Source organism: Coregonus lavaretus (genome assembly GCF_964263955.1).
Source record: "Coregonus lavaretus genome assembly, contig: HAP1_SCAFFOLD_1211, whole genome shotgun sequence".
Lineage (NCBI taxonomy): Eukaryota > Metazoa > Chordata > Actinopteri > Salmoniformes > Salmonidae > Coregonus > Coregonus lavaretus.
The window spans coordinates 92,501-108,590 of record NW_028161957.1 but is presented as its reverse complement, the minus strand read 5'-3'; the positions used below and the strand labels follow the sequence as shown (position 1 = coordinate 108,590).

The following is a 16,090-nucleotide window of genomic DNA, read 5'->3' as shown; positions in this document are numbered from 1 at the left end:
CTAAATGGCTGCTGGGTAATTTGATATGCATCGAAATCTTTGTTCGTAGGCATCAAATTGAGCGAATGATGCGCAGGTTCACTGAGTTGCAAACCAAATGGGTATAATGGGGTGATTGTTGTCTAATCGGGTGGTCTAGCTAATGGATTTGTAGATCTGACGCAGTTGCAATCTCAGATTATGAGCCTAGCAAGTGTCATGAAGTGTCAGGTCTCCCGAGTGGTGCAGTGGTCTAGAGATCCTGGTTCGAATCCAGGCTCTGTCGTAGCCGGCCGCGACAGGGAGACCCATGGGGTCGGCAGGGATGTAGCTCAGTTGGTAGAGCATGGCGTTTGCAACGCCAGGGTTGTGTGTTTGCTTCCCACTGGGGGCCAGTATGAAAAAATAAATTAATAATGTATGCACTCACTAACTGTAAGTCGCTCTGGGTAAGAGCGTCTGCTAAATGACTAAAATGTAAATGTGTTGAATGAGTTATGTAGTACCCACATACGGCCACAAGGAGGAGCAAGAGTGCCATAAACCCATACTGTTTTTTGCCATATAAACCCTAAACCTAACAATCAATCAAATGTATTTATAAAGCCCTTTTTACACCAGCAGATGTCACAAAGTGCTATACAGAAACTCTTACCCTACTTATAACCTATTTTAGCCGTAACCCTAACCCCTAATTCTAGGGTAGGGTAGCCTAGAACACTTTTAGAAACTATTAGTAATAATATGATCTTGGTAAATACAATTATATTATTAAATAGCGTTTTGATTATTTTGTTGTTGTTTATTATATGTATAATTGCAAAACAGAACACTTGATAAATAAGACACATTTGTTTTATTTTTCAAATGTGGTTTGAATTGGGTGACCTAGTAACCTCTGTGTGAAAGTCCAGCAATTGGCGTGGGGCAGGTTTGAGACTGATCTAATACACTTTATTTCTCAGCTGCCTCACCAACGTCTGTAAGTGAATTACTAACTTTTAATTGCTAAATATTTCCAACAGATTGCAGCATAAGACCACGAAGCATCAAATATAGGCTACAAGCAGCAATATGATTGACATAAAATAGCATGCAACCAAATACTATATGTCCCATGATTTTCTAAAATGGTCACTCATTACTTTAGTTAGCTATATATCTCGTATTAGGCCTGTGATGCTTTTGGAAGAGCAATTAAATAGTGACTATAGCAGGTGTTGAACCCCTGGTAAATAATCACTAGTCAGATGCTCCAACCTCAACCCTAGTATACATGCATTTTTAAATATCTAATATTACGATTAAACAACCTCGGAATAGATAAGACAAGAGTGCATCTTCCAGCCCACCAATAAATTACATCATGCAACCCTCCCGGTACCTCAACATGCCCCTCGCTTGTGCTAGAAGGCAGAGTGCTCGCTGCTGGTTGATGAATCTGACAATGAATGTACTAGGAAAATACGTTTTTCTCGACCAGAGGTGACTAAATTAATGTTCAGGCTTATTGATAATTGTTATAGTAATCAAGTATAATTTCAAAACATGAGCATAAAAACAGCTAATAATAAACATGAATCATCATTATATTATTTCACAGTAATCTGTTAAATGCTTTTTCAGTCGTTCCTCTTGCGTTAGCAGTGTGGAAAGGGACAGTAAAAAGCGTGTGCAGGAGTTTTCCTGTGAGGGGGAGTGATGGTGTATCCAGGGAGAAAACTAAACTAACCTTCTGAAATGTCATTCGTGGTCTTATGCTGCCATCTATTGGAATTATTTAGCAACTGCAGTAGTACTGAATAAAGTATATCCTTACTAAAGTAGTAATTAATTAATTAGTTAATTTTACCACTTACAACCATAAAAAAACAATTTATAGCATAACAAACAATGAAACTGACATAAACCAAAAACATCATACATTTAGTTAACTATATATATATATACTAATATATATATATAGTTATATATACTGATAAAGTATTCCTTCTAACCCCCCCCCCCCCCCCCAAATTGTAAAGTGGTTATCCCACTGGCTATAGGGTGAACGCACCAATTTGTGAGTCGCTCTGGCTAAGAGCGTCTGCTAAATGACGTTAATGTGCCCTTGAGCAAGGCACTTAACCCTAATTGCTCCTGTAAGTCGCTCTGGTTAAGAGCGTCTGCTAAATGACTAAAATGTAAATGTAAAAATGTACTATTTATTTAGATGGGTGACATTATCTGCCAAAGTAATACCACTGTAGATAAAGAAGAGCTCTCCAGTAGGTGAACCGAAATTTTCAAAGACCATTTTCTCAAAATTGAGGTTACAAGTTTATCATCTTTCAAAGCAGAATTACTTTCCCATTGTTCCTCAACTGTAGTGTATGATATACCTTTTTCTAGCTGAGTCTCTACTTTTATCCAATGTAAAAAAACACAATTTCAAATTTTGCTACATAAGACCGAATCGAGCCGGTCGGCCACATTTGACTGTATAAAACCTAGCAGTACTACTTATTTCTCTGAGAGTGAGGCAGATATATATTATTACTGTGTAAAACCTAGCAGTACTACTTATTTCTCTGAGAGTGAGACAGATATATATATTATTACTGTGTAAAACCTAGCAGTACTACTTATTTCTCTGAGAGTGAGGCAGATATATATTTTATTACTGTGTAAAACCTAGCAGTACTACTTATTTCTCTGAGAGTGAGGCAGATATATTATTACTGTGTAAAACCTAGCAGTACTACTTATTTCTCTGAGAGTGAGGCAGATATATTATTACTGTGTAAAACCTAGCAGTACTACTTATTTCTCTGAGAGTGAGGCAGATATATTTTATTACTGTGTAAAACCTAGCAGTACTACTTATTTCTCTGAGAGTGAGGCAATATATTATTACTGTGTAAAACCTAGCAGTACTACTTATTTCTCTGAGAGTGAGACAGATATATATTATTACTGTGTCAAACCTAGCAGTACTACTTATTTCTCTGAGAGTGAGACAGATATATATTATTACTGTGTAAAACCTAGCAGTACTACTTATTTCTCTGTGAGTGAGGCAGATGTATAGAAAATTGCACAAAACATTTGTATCTTTGAAATGAAACCATCAAGTGATAGATTTTAAACAAATACATGTCTGTCATTGAACAATCCCATGCCATGATTAGCTACTGAAAAAACACCAATCTCTTTCATCATTTCTTTAAACAATAAAAGCTAATTTACGAACATTACTGAAAATGGATATATAGCGTTTTGGAATGAAACTCTTCTTATGATTCCCCATCTGAGCTCAGAGTAGATGAGAGATGTAATGTTTGTCTCTGTTGTGTTGAAGCCCAATCAAGCAGGAGAGACCAGCCTCCCCTGTACCCAGCTGTGTGTCCATGAAGAGTGACAAGTCTATGAGGGTTTAGAGATGGAGACTTTTCTAGTGAACAAAGTGTTAGAAATTGCGTAATTCAAATCTGGTAATGAAATAAGAATCAAGAGATCTTCAATCCAAGCTAAATTTATTATATGCAAAATGTATGTATGATAAGTATGTTGGTTCGTATACGGGCTCACTGAAAAACCTCGCAGGGCAGACAGAGAACTAAATTCATTATTACATGTTCTTCCTCAAATACTCTGACAGAGAGAGAGTTCCCACCTCTCTGCTGGCCAATCAGAGTAGAGACTTGAGCGTGGTTTAGACTTACTCAGCCAATCCGTTGGCGCACAGGCTAGTCCCCCGCCTCTTAGCGCATCCCTGTTTCCAGGCATACATTTATCATAACAACCTGTCATAGTGAGAAGAGCCAGCTCCCCTAGACACCATTCCTACGTCCAAGGATGGTTCACAGATCACAAAGAACCAGTATAGTCTAGTTTTTGGAGACACAAATTCTTATCTAATTTTCCCCCCTAAAACAGCTCTTCACATCAATCACAGCCTGCCAGGTGACACAACCTACATTAGCCCAGTCTAGAATGCATTCTTTCTAAGTTAGTCATCCCATCATTTATGAGAATAATACATCTCTCACAAAAGGTAAGAAGAACTCAAGGGTCATGGTCAGTGAGTTAAACAACACTGTCTCTAGTCATTTCTCCTCTCCCATTTTCCCATTTATTTTTGTTGTTTTCATAATCCATAGGCTAATACTTTTTTCCATTTTCACAGTCCTGAAACAATATTAAACAAACACAACATTCCCTGTGTGTGTGTGTGTGTGTGTGTGTGTGTGTGTGTGTGTGTGTGTGTGTGTGTGTGTACTCCCTGGATGAGGAGATGTAATCTGATGTTTTGTCCACAGAAACCAACAGGAGAGATCAGAGTCAGAGATTCTCAGTGGTCAGTCTTCCCAGAGTCATCAAACAGACCTGGCCTCCATATTCAGTGTATGTGGTCCTGTCATGTACATTTGTTTTTGTTTACCTCAAGTAAAGTTGATCTGTCAATCATTCATTAATATGTTAATGAGAAAGCATTTAGTCTCTTGCTTAACTTATTTACTTGATTTATTTCAGTTGCTTGAAGAGAATATTATGACGTTTGTGAAGAACGAGCTGAAGATGTTCAAGAGGATTCTTAGTCCAGAACTCCCAGAAGGCTTTGAGAGTCAGAAGCAGGATAAGGAAGTGGTGGATGCTGAAGATGAGAAGCAGGAGAGCAGTGCCAGAGAGGGGGCTCTGAAGATCACACTGCACGTCCTGAGGAAAATGAACCAGAAGGAGCTTGCTGACACACTGGAGAAAAGTAAGAGCTGTCTGCCTCATGTTGAATGCTGTTTTAGAACAAACATTTAAAAGCTGTAGCTAAAGTACAGCTAAAGTAGCTGTGTAACTAAATGATATTGTAGCAGCCTTAACACAACACCTAGTGACCTCATCAAGTAGCAGCAGGGATGTGTTGGGGAGAGAGAGAGAGAGAGAGAGAGAGAGAGAGAGAGAGAGAGAGAGAGAGAGAGAGAGAGAGAGAGAGAGAGAGAGAGAGAGAGAGAGAGAGAGAGAGAGAGAGAGAGAGAGAGAGAGAGAGAGAGAGAGAGAGAGAGAGAGAACATTAATGATACCATCAATAATACCAATAATGATATAAATCAGTCACACCAGTGTGTAATGCATTATGAAAACATTTACAGATTTATACAGACAAGAGAATAAATGATTATAATTTAAACTTTATAAGACAGTCTTACAATACTGTAGGCATTAAAACAGACATAATATTAATATCCTCTGTGTTATTTCTTCATTCAGATGAGCTTGCTGTGATTTGTCAACGTGAACTCAAATCTAATCTAAAGAAAAAGTTTCAATGTGTATTTGAGGGGATTGCTAAACAAGGAAACCCAACACTTCTCAATAAGATTTACACAGAGCTCTACATCACAGAGGGTGGAACAGGAGAGGTCAATAATGAACATGAGCTGAGACAGATTGAGACAACAACCAGGAAACAATCAAGACCAGAGACTGCAGTCAAATGTAACGACATCTTCAGACCCTTAACTGGACAAGACAAACTTATCAGAACTGTGCTGACAAAGGGAGTCGCTGGCATTGGAAAAACAGTCTCTGTGCAGAAGTTCATTCTGGACTGGGCTGAAGGAAAAGCAAATCAGGATGTCCAATTTGTATTTTCATTCCCTTTTCGGGAGCTGAATTTGATGAAAAGGGAAAAACACACTTTGATTAAACTTCTCAATCACTTCTCAATGGAAACCAAAGAATCAAGAATCTCCAACTACGACAAGTACAAAGTTCTGTTCATCTTTGATGGTCTGGATGAGTGCCGACTGCCCCTAGACTTCCAGAAGAACAAGATCTGTTGTGACGTCACAGAGTCAACCTCAGTGGATGTTCTGCTGACAAATCTCATCAAGGGAAATCTGCTTCCCTCTGCTCTCCTCTGGATAACTACCCGACCTGCAGCAGCCAATAAGATCCCTTCAGTGTGTGTTCACCAGGTGACAGAGGTACGAGGGTTCAATGACCCACAGAAGGAGGAGTACTTCAGGAAGAGATTCAGTGATGAGGACCTGGCCAGCAGAATCATCTCACACATAAAGACATCAAGGAGCCTCCACATCATGTGCCACATTCCAGTCTTCTGTTGGATTTCTGCAACAGTCCTTGAACACATGCTGAAACATAAGAGAGAAGAGATGCCCAAGACTCTGACTGAGATGTACTCACACCTTGTGGAGTTTCATACCAAACAGAAGAATGAAAAGTATCTTGGGAAAGAAGAGACAGGTCCACACTGGAATAAAGAGAGCATTCTGTCACTGGGAAAACTGGCTTTTCAACAGCTTGTGAATGGCAATCTGATTTTCTATGAAGAAGACCTGAAAGAGGCTGGCATTGATGTCAATGAAGCCTCAGTGTACTCAGGATTGTGCACACAGCTCTTTAAAGAGGAATGTGGGCTGTACCAGGACAAGGTGTACTGCTTCGTGCATCTGAGCATTCAGGAGTTTCTGGCTGCTGTATATGTGTTCCTCTCATTCATCAACAACAATGAGAATCTAATGGCGGAACAGCAATCAAAGTCCAGCAACTTTTCTGTGAGGATCAGAAACAATCCTGAAGTTACTGTCTACAAGAGTGCTGTGGATAAAGCCTTACAAAGTGAGACAGGAAACCTGGACCTGTTCCTCCGCTTCCTTCTGGGCCTCTCACTGGAGTCCAATCAGAAGCTCTTACGAGGTCTACTGACAAAGACAAGAAGCAGCTCACAGAGCCATGAAGAAACAGTCAGATACATCAAGGAGAAGATCAGGGAGAATCCCTCTCCAGAGAGGTGCATCAATCTGTTCCACTGTCTGAATGAACTGAATGACAATTCTCTAGTGGAGGAGATCCAAAGCTACCTGAGCTCAGGAAGTCTCTCAGAAGAAGAACTGTCACCTGCACAGTGTTCAGCTCTGGTCTTTGTGTTGCTGACTTCAGAAAAGGAGCTGGATGTGTTTGACCTGAAGAAATACTCCAGATCAGAGGAAGGTCTTCTGAGGCTGCTGCCAGTGGTCAAAGCCTCCAGAGCTGCTCTGTGAGTACATAAAATGACATTTAAGAACTAATCATCAGGAATAAATATTCAGTTTAGAGAAATATATGTATTATAATATGTATATAATATTCTATTGAAAAACATATTGAATCAATGCATTGATGTTCACATTAGTATAACAATATGACCATACAATTCTAGGAGACGGAAGATGAATCTATATGTTGTTTAAGAGAATTATACCAATTGCATCTGCCATTGTCCTTCTACACTACTGGTGTTAAATTAACAGTGTGTTTGTGAAATCATGATGATCTCTCTGTCAGGCTGTCAGGCTGTGGAGTCACAGAGGAAGGCTGTGCTTCTCTGGTCTCAGCTCTGAAGTCAAACCCCTCACACCTGAGAGAGCTGGACCTGAGTAACAATGACCTGAAGGATTCAGGAGTGAAGCTGCTCTCTGCTGGACTGGGGAATCCCCACTGTAAACTGGAGACTCTGAGGTCAGTATTCCTGTAGTTGGTCAACAAGTGATAACTGTTCACCAGATCCACATGTGTTTACCAGGCACACATAGTCCACACCATATGTGTTTGGACAGTGAAGCTTACAGTTTTACATTTGGTGCTATGCTCCAGCATTTTGGATTTGAGATAGAATGTTTCATATTAGGCGACAGTACAGAATGTCACCTTTTATTTGAGGTTTTTCATACATATCTGTTTTAGTGTTTAGATACGAAAGCACTTTATGTATCTAGTTCTCCCATTTGAAGAAGTCGTAATTATTTGGACAAATTCATTTAGTCAAAAGTTTAGTATTTGGTCCCATATTCCTTACCTGCAGTGATTACTTCAAGCTTGTGATTCTACAAACTTGTTGAATACATTTGCAGTTTGTCTTGGTTGTGTTTTGGATGATGTTTTTCCCAATAGAAACTGAATGGTGAATAATGTCCTGTCATTTTGGAGTCACTTCACTTGTATTGTCAGTAAGAATAGAAGATGTTTCTGAACACTTCTACATTCATGTGGATGCTACTATGATTATGAATAATCATGAATAAATGGTGAATGATGATGAATGAGAAAGTTACAGAGGAACAAGGATCATACCCCCTCTGTTATTGGTAATGGTGAGAGGTTAGCATGTTTTGTTGTAGCCTCTGTAACATTTTACATTTACATTTTAGTCATTTAGCAGACGCTCTTATCCAGAGCTACTTACAGTTAGCGCATACATTATTTTATCGAACCCACAACCCTGGCGTTGCAAACGCCATGCTCTACCAACTGAGCTACATCCCCTGCCGGCCATTCCCTCCCCTACCCTGGACGACACTGGGCCAATTGTGCGCCGCCCCATGGGTCTCCCGGTCGCGGCCGGCTATGACAGAGCCTGGATTCGAACCAGGATCTCTAGGGGCACAGCTAGAACTGCGATGCAGTGCCTTAGACCACTGCGCCACTCGGGTAACTTTCTCACTCATTATTATTCATGATTCATTCATGATTTTTCTTAATCATGTCATCATCAGGATTAATTTAGTAGTGTTTAGAAACATGTTATCTACTCACTTAGACAGAAAATTACTCCAGTCATCATCCACCATTCAGTTACTATTGGACAAAACATAACCCAAAACACAACCAAAACAAACTGCAAATGCAACCAACGAGTTTGGGACCAAATACTAAACTTTTGACTACTTTAATACACTATAAGTGAATTGGTCAGAATACTTATGACTTCTTCAAATAGGGGACTAGATACATAAAGTCCTTTCATTTCTAAACGGTGAAACAGATATGTATGAAAATACCCTAAATTGAAAGGTGACATTATATACTGTCAACTCATATGAAACATTTGATCTCAAATCCAAAATGCTGGAGTATATAGCCACATTTAAAATGTTAGCTTCACTGTCAAAATAGATATGGTGTGGACTGTATACTCAATACAATCTAAATCTGATACCTCACTGTCTGTCTTTTGACTGATACTGCTTTTTAAACTGCTCTGGTCAGTCTACTCAAATATTCGTACTGTACATTTTTCTCTCTACACACAATATTATGATTTTTTCTAATAATGATATATATATGACAGGTTTCAGGACACTGGTATAAATGAAAATGTTGAAAAAATATACTGCCACTACTTTCACCAACAAAGAATAGCAGTGTGGTTTTAATATGATTTGACTCTTTGCAGGCTGTCACGCTGTCTAGTCACAGAGGAAGGCTGTTCTTCTCTGGTCTCATCTCTGAAGTCAAACCCCTCACACCTGAGAGAGCTGGACCTGAGTAACAATGACCTGAAGGATTCAGGAGTGAAGCTGCTCTCTGCTGGACTGGGGAATCCCCACTGTAAACTGGAGACTTTGAGGTCAGTATTCCTGTAGTTGGTCAACAAGTGATAACTGTTCACCAGATCCTCATGTGTTTACCAGGCACACATAGTCCACACCATATGTGTTTGGACAGTGAAGCATACAGTTTTAAATTTGGAGCTATGCTCCAGCATTTTGGATTTGAGATTGTTTCATATTAGGTGACAGTATATAATGTCACCTTTTATTTGAGGATATTTTCATACATATCTGTGTTACTGTTTAGAAATGAAAGCACTTTATGTATCTAGTACTCCCATTTGTATATGTCGTAATAATTTGGACATATTCACTTATATTGTTTTAAAGTAGTCATAAGTTTAGAATTTGGTCCCATATTCCTTACCCACAGTGATTACATCAAGCTTGTGATTCTACAAACTTGTTGAAAGCATTTGCAGTTTGTCTTGGTTGTGTTTTGGATGATGTTTTTCCTGATAGAAACTGAATGGTGAATAATGTCCTGTCATTTTGGAGTCACTTCACTTGTATTGTCAGTAAGAATAGAAGATGTTTCTGAACACTTCTACGTTCATGTGGATGCTACCATGATTATGAATAATCATATATGAATCGTGAATAATGATGAATGAGAAAGTTACAGAGGAACAAGGATCATACCCCCTCTGTTATTGGTAATGGTGAGAGGTTAGCATGTTTTGTTGTAGCCTCTGTAACTTTCTCACTCATTATTATTCATGATTCATTCATTATTTTTCTTAATCATGGCATCATTAGGATTAATTTAGTAGTGTTTAGAAACATGTTATCTACTCACTTAGACAGAAAATTACTCCAGTCATCATCCACCATTCAGTTACTATTGGGCAAAACATAACCCAAAACACAACCAAAACAAACTGCAAATGCAACCAACGAGTTTGGGACCAAATACTCAACTTTTGACTACTTTAATGCACTATAAGTGAATTGGTCAGAATACTTATGACTTCTTCAAATGGGGGACTAGATACATAAAGTGCTTTCATTTCTAAATGTTGAAACAGATATGTATTAAAATATCCTCAAATAAAATGTGACATTATATACTGTCACCTCATATGAAACATTTCATCTGAAATCCAAAATGCTGGAGTACAGAGCCACATTTAAAATGTTAGCTTCACTGTCAAAATAGATGTGGTGTGGACTCTATACTCAATACAATCTAAATCTGATACCTCACTCTGTCTTTTGACTGATACTGCTTTTTAAACTGGTCTGGTCAGTCTACTCAAATATTTGTACTATACATATTTTTCTCTCTACAAGCAATATTATGATAATTTGTCATTTCTAATAATGATACATTCATTTATGAATAGATATGGCAGGTTTCAGGACTCTGATGTACAGTGGGGGAAAAAAGTATTTAGTCAGCCACCAATTGTGCAAGTTCTCCCACTTAAAAAGATGAGAGAGGCCTGTAATTTTCATCATAGGTACACGTCAACTATGACCGACAAATGGAGAAAAATAAATCCAGAAAATCACATTGTAGGATTTTTTATGAATTTATTTGCAAATTATGGTGGAAAATAAGTATTTGGTCACCTACAAACAAGCAAGATTTCTGGCTCTCACAGACCTGTAACTTCTTCTTTAAGAGGCTCCTCTGTCCTCCACTCGTTACCTGTATTAATGGCACCTGTTTGAACTTGTTATCAGTATAAAAGACACCTGTCCACAACCTCAAACAGTCACACTCCAAACTCCACTATGGCCAAGACCAAAGAGCTGTCAAAGGACACCAGAAACAAAATTGTAGACCTGCACCAGGCTGGGAAGGCTGAATCTGCAATAGGTAAGCAGCTTGGTTTGAATAAATCAACTGTGGGAGCAATTATTAGGAAATGGAAGACATACAAGACCACTGATAATCTCCCTCGATCTGGAGCTCCACGCAAGATCTCACCCCGTGGGGTCAAAATGATCACAAGAACGGTGAGCAAAACTCCCAGAACCACACGGGGGGACCTAGTGAATGACCTGCAGAGAGCTGGGACCAAAGTAACAAAGCCTACCATCAGTAACACACTACGCCGCCAGGGACTCAAATCCTGCAGTGCCAGACGTGTCCCCCTGCTTAAGCCAGTACATGTCCAGGCCCGTCTGAAGTTTGCTAGAGTGCATTTGGATGATCCAGAAGAGGATTGGGAGAATGTCATATGGTCAGATGAAACCAAAATAGAAAAAAAAAACTCAACTCGTCGTGTTTGGAGGACAAAGAATGTTGAGTTGCATCCAAAGAACACCATACCTACTGTGAAGCATGGGGGTGGAAACATCATGCTTTGGGGCTGTTTTTCTGCAAAGGGACCAGGACGACTGATCCGTGTAAAGGAAAGAATGAATGGGGCCATGTATCGTGAGATTTTGAGTGAAAACCTCCTTCCATCAGCAAGGGCATTGAAGATGAAACGTGGCTGGGTCTTTCAGCATGACAATGATCCCAAACACACCGCCCGGGTAACGAAGAAGTGGCTTCGTAATAAGCATTTCAAGGTCCTGGAGTGGCCTAGCCAGTCTCCAGATCTCAACCCCATAGAAAATCTTTGGAGGGAGTTGAAAGTCTATGTTGCCCAGCGACAGCCCCAAAACATCACTGCTCTAGAGGAGATCTGCATGGAGGAATGGGCCAAAATACCAGCAACAGTGTGTGAAAACCTTGTGAAGACTTACAGAAAACGTTTGACCTGTGTCATTGCCAACAAAGGGTATATAACAAAGTATTGAGAAACTTTTGTTATTGACCAAATACTTATTTTCCACCATAATTTGCAAATAAATTCATAAAAATTCCTACAATATGGTTTTCTGGATTTTTTTTCCTCATTTTGTCTGTCATAGTTGACGTGTACCTATGATGGAAATTACAGGCCTCTCTCATCTTTTTAAGTGGGAGAACTAGCACAACTGGTGGCTGACTAAATACTTTTTTTCCCCACTGTATCTGAAAATGTTGAAAAAATATATTTTCACCACAGAAGATTAGCAGTGTGATTTTACTCTTGCAGGCTGTCAATCTGTCTAGTCACAGAGGAAGGCTGTGCTTCTCTGGTCTCAGCTCTGAGTTCAAACCCCTCACACCTGAGAGAGCTGGATCTGAGTAACAATGACCTGAAGGATTCAGGAGTGAAGCTGCTCTCTGCTGGACTGTGGAATCCCCACTGTAAACTGGAGACTCTGAGGTCAGTATTCCTGTAGTTGGTCAACAAGTGATAACTGTTCACCAGATCCACATGTGTTTACCAGGCACACATAGTCCACACCATATGTGTTTGGACAGTGAAGCTTACAGTTTTACATTTGGTTTTTAGATACAATGTTTCATATTATGCAACAGTACAGAATGTCACCTTTTATTTAAAGATTTTCATACATATACAGTGAGGGAAAAAAGTATTTGATCCCCTGCTGATTTTGTACATTTGCCCACTGACAAAGAAATGGTCAGTCTATAATTTTAATGGTAGGTTTATTTGAACAGTGAGAGACAGAATAACAACAAACAAATCCAGAAAAACGCATGTAAAAAATGTTATAAATTGATTTGCATTTTAATGAGGGAAATAAGTATTTGACCCCCTCTCAATCAGAAAGATTTCTGGCTCCCAGGTGTCTTTTATACAGGTAGCGAGCTGAGATTATGAGCACACTCTTAAAGGGAGTGCTCCTAATATCAGTTTGTTACCTGTATAAAAGACACCTGTCCACAGAAGCAATCAATCAATCAGATTCCAAATTCTCCACCATGGCCAAGACCAAAGAGCTCTCCAAGGATGTCAGGGACAAGATTGTAGACCTACACAAAGCTGGAATGGGCTACAAGACCATCGCCAAGCAGCTTGGTGAGAAGGTGACAACAGTTGGTGCGATTATTCGCAAATGGAAGAAACACAAAAGAACTGTCAATCTCCCTCGGCCTGGGGCTCCAAGCAAGATCTCACCTCGTGGAGTTGCAATGATCATGAGAACGGTGAGGAATCAGCCCAGAACTACACGGGAGGATCTTTTCAATGATCTCAAGGCAGCTGGGACCATAGTCACCAAGAAAACAATTGGTAACACACTACGCCGTGAAGGACTGAAATCCTGCAGTGCCCGCAAGGTCCCCCTGCTCAAGAAAGCACATATACATGGCCGTCTGAAGTTTGCCAATGAACATCTGAATGATTCAGAGGAGAACTGGGTGAAAGTGTTGTGGTCAGATGAGACCAAAACCGAGCTCTTTGGCATCAACTCAACTCGCCGTGTTTGGAGGAGGAGGAATGCTGCCTATGACCTCAAGAACACCATCCCCACCATCAAACATGGAGGTGGAAACATTATGCTTTTGGGGGTGTTTTTCTGCCAAGGGGACAGGACAACTTCACCGCATCAAATCTTGAGTGAGAACCTCCTTCCCTCAGCCAGGGCATTGAAAATGGGTCGTGGATGGGTATTCCAGCATGACAATGACCCAAAACACACGGCCAAGGCAACAAAGGAGTGGCTCAAGAAGAAGCACATTAAGGTCCTGGAGTGGCCTAGCCAGTCTCCAGACCTTAATCCCATAGAAAATCTGTGGAGGGAGCTGAAGGTTCGAGTTGCCAAACGTCAGCCTCGAAACCTTAATGACTTGGAGAAGATCTGCAAAGAGGAGTGGGACAAAATCCCTCCTGAGATGTGTGCAAACCTGGTGGCCAACTACAAGAAACGTCTGACCTCTGTGATTGCCAACAAGGGTTTTGCCACCAAGTACTAAGTCATGTTTTGCAGAGGGGTCAAATACTTATTTCCCGCATTAAAATGCAAATCAATTTATAACATTTTTGACATGTGTTTTTCAGGATTTTGTTGTTGTTATTCTGTCTCTCACTGTTCAAATAAACCTACCATTAAAATTATAGACTGATCATGTCTTTGTCAGTGGGCAAACGTACAAAATCAGCAGGGGATCAAATACTTTTTTCCATCACTGTATATTTTACCGTTTAGAAATGAAAGTACTTTATTATGCAGTTCTCCCATTTGAAAAGTCATAATTATTTAGACAAATTAATTTAGTCCAAAGTTTAGTATTTGGTCCCATATTCCTTACCTGCAGTGATTACATCAAGCTTGTGATTCTACAAACTTGTTGAATACATTTGCAGTTTGTCTTGGTTGTTTTTTGGATTATATGTTTTTCCCAATAGAAACTGAATGGTGAATAATGTCCTGTCATTTTGGAGTCACTTCACTTGTATTGTCAGTAAGAATAGAAGATGTTTCTGAACACTTCTACATTCATGTGGATGCTACTATGATTATGAATAATCATGAATAAATGGTGAATGATGATGAATGAGAAAGTTACAGAGGAACAAGGATCATACCCCCTCTGTTATTGGTAATGGTGAGAGGTTAGCATGTTTTGTTGTAGCCTCTGTAACTTTCTCACTCATTATTATTCATGATTCATTCATGATTTTTCTTAATCATGTCATCATCAGGATTAATTTAGTAGTGTTTAGAAACATGTTATCTACTCACTTAGACAGAAAATTACTCCAGTCATCATCCACCATTCAGTTACTATTGGACAAAACATAACCCAAAACACAACCAAAACAAACTGCAAATGCAACCAACGAGTTTGGGACCAAATACTAAACTTTTGACTACTTTAATGCACTATAAGTGAATTGGTCAGAATACTTATGACTTCTTCAAATAGGGAGACTAGACACATAAAGTGCTTTCATTTCTAAATGGTGAAATAGATATGTATGAAAATACCCTAAATTAAAAGGCGACATTATATACTGTCACCTCATATGAAACATTTGATCTCAAATCCAAAATGTTGGAGTATATAGCCACATTTAAAATGTTAGCTTCACTGTCAAAATAGATATGGTGTGGACTGTATACTCAATACAATCTAAATCTGATACCTCACTGTCTGTCTTTTGACTGATACTGCTTTTTAAACTGCTCTGGTCAGTCTACTCAAATATTCGTACTGTACATTTTTCTCTCTACACACAATATTATGATTTTTTCTAATAATAATATATATATGGCAGGTTTCAGGACACTGGTATAAATGAAAATGTTGAAAAAATATACTGCCACTATTTTCACCACCAAAGAATAGCAGTGTGGTTTTAATATGATTTGACTCTTTGCAGGCTGTCAGGCTGTCTAGTCACAGAGGAAGGCTGTGCTTCTCTGGTCTCAGCTCTGAAGTCAAACCCCTCACACCTGAGAGAGCTGGACCTGAGCTACAATCACCCAGGAGACTCAGGAGTCAGACTGCTCTCTGCTGGACTGGAGGATCCACACTGCAGACTGGAGAAACTCAAGTATGTAGAGGGTTTATGTCAATGTTCATATCAGACATGTTGGAGTTATCAGGCTAGTTAAGACAAACATTCTGACCACCACTTGGACTAAGTTATATGCTGTCACACACACACACACACACTGGACACACACACACTGGACACACACACACATACACACTGAACACACACTAGACACACACACACACACACAATGGACACAAACTAGACACACACACTAGACACACACACACACTGGACACACACACTAGACACACACACACACACACACACACTGGGGACACACACACACACACACACACACTGGACAGAAACACACACACACACACTTGACACACACACACACACTGGACAAACACACACATACACACTGAACACACTAGACACACA

General features: G+C 39.6%; 1 protein-coding gene across 1 annotated transcript in view; it reads left to right on the top strand.

Annotated features, from left to right (window-relative positions):
- Positions 1–4,193: 4,193 nt before the first annotated feature.
- LOC311119806 (NLR family CARD domain-containing protein 3-like) overlaps positions 4,194–16,090 on the top strand; it is a 14,081-nt gene continuing 2,184 nt past the window's right edge. Inside the window, exons 1-5 of the mRNA XM_084194459.1 lie at positions 4,194–4,365; positions 4,495–4,723; positions 5,224–7,015; positions 7,303–7,476; positions 9,191–9,356. Coding sequence (XP_084050585.1) covers positions 4,513–4,723; positions 5,224–7,015; positions 7,303–7,476; positions 9,191–9,356 — 2,343 coding nt within the window. The 5' untranslated portion in view covers positions 4,194–4,365; positions 4,495–4,512. The remainder of the gene's footprint in view (positions 4,366–4,494; positions 4,724–5,223; positions 7,016–7,302; positions 7,477–9,190; positions 9,357–16,090) is intronic.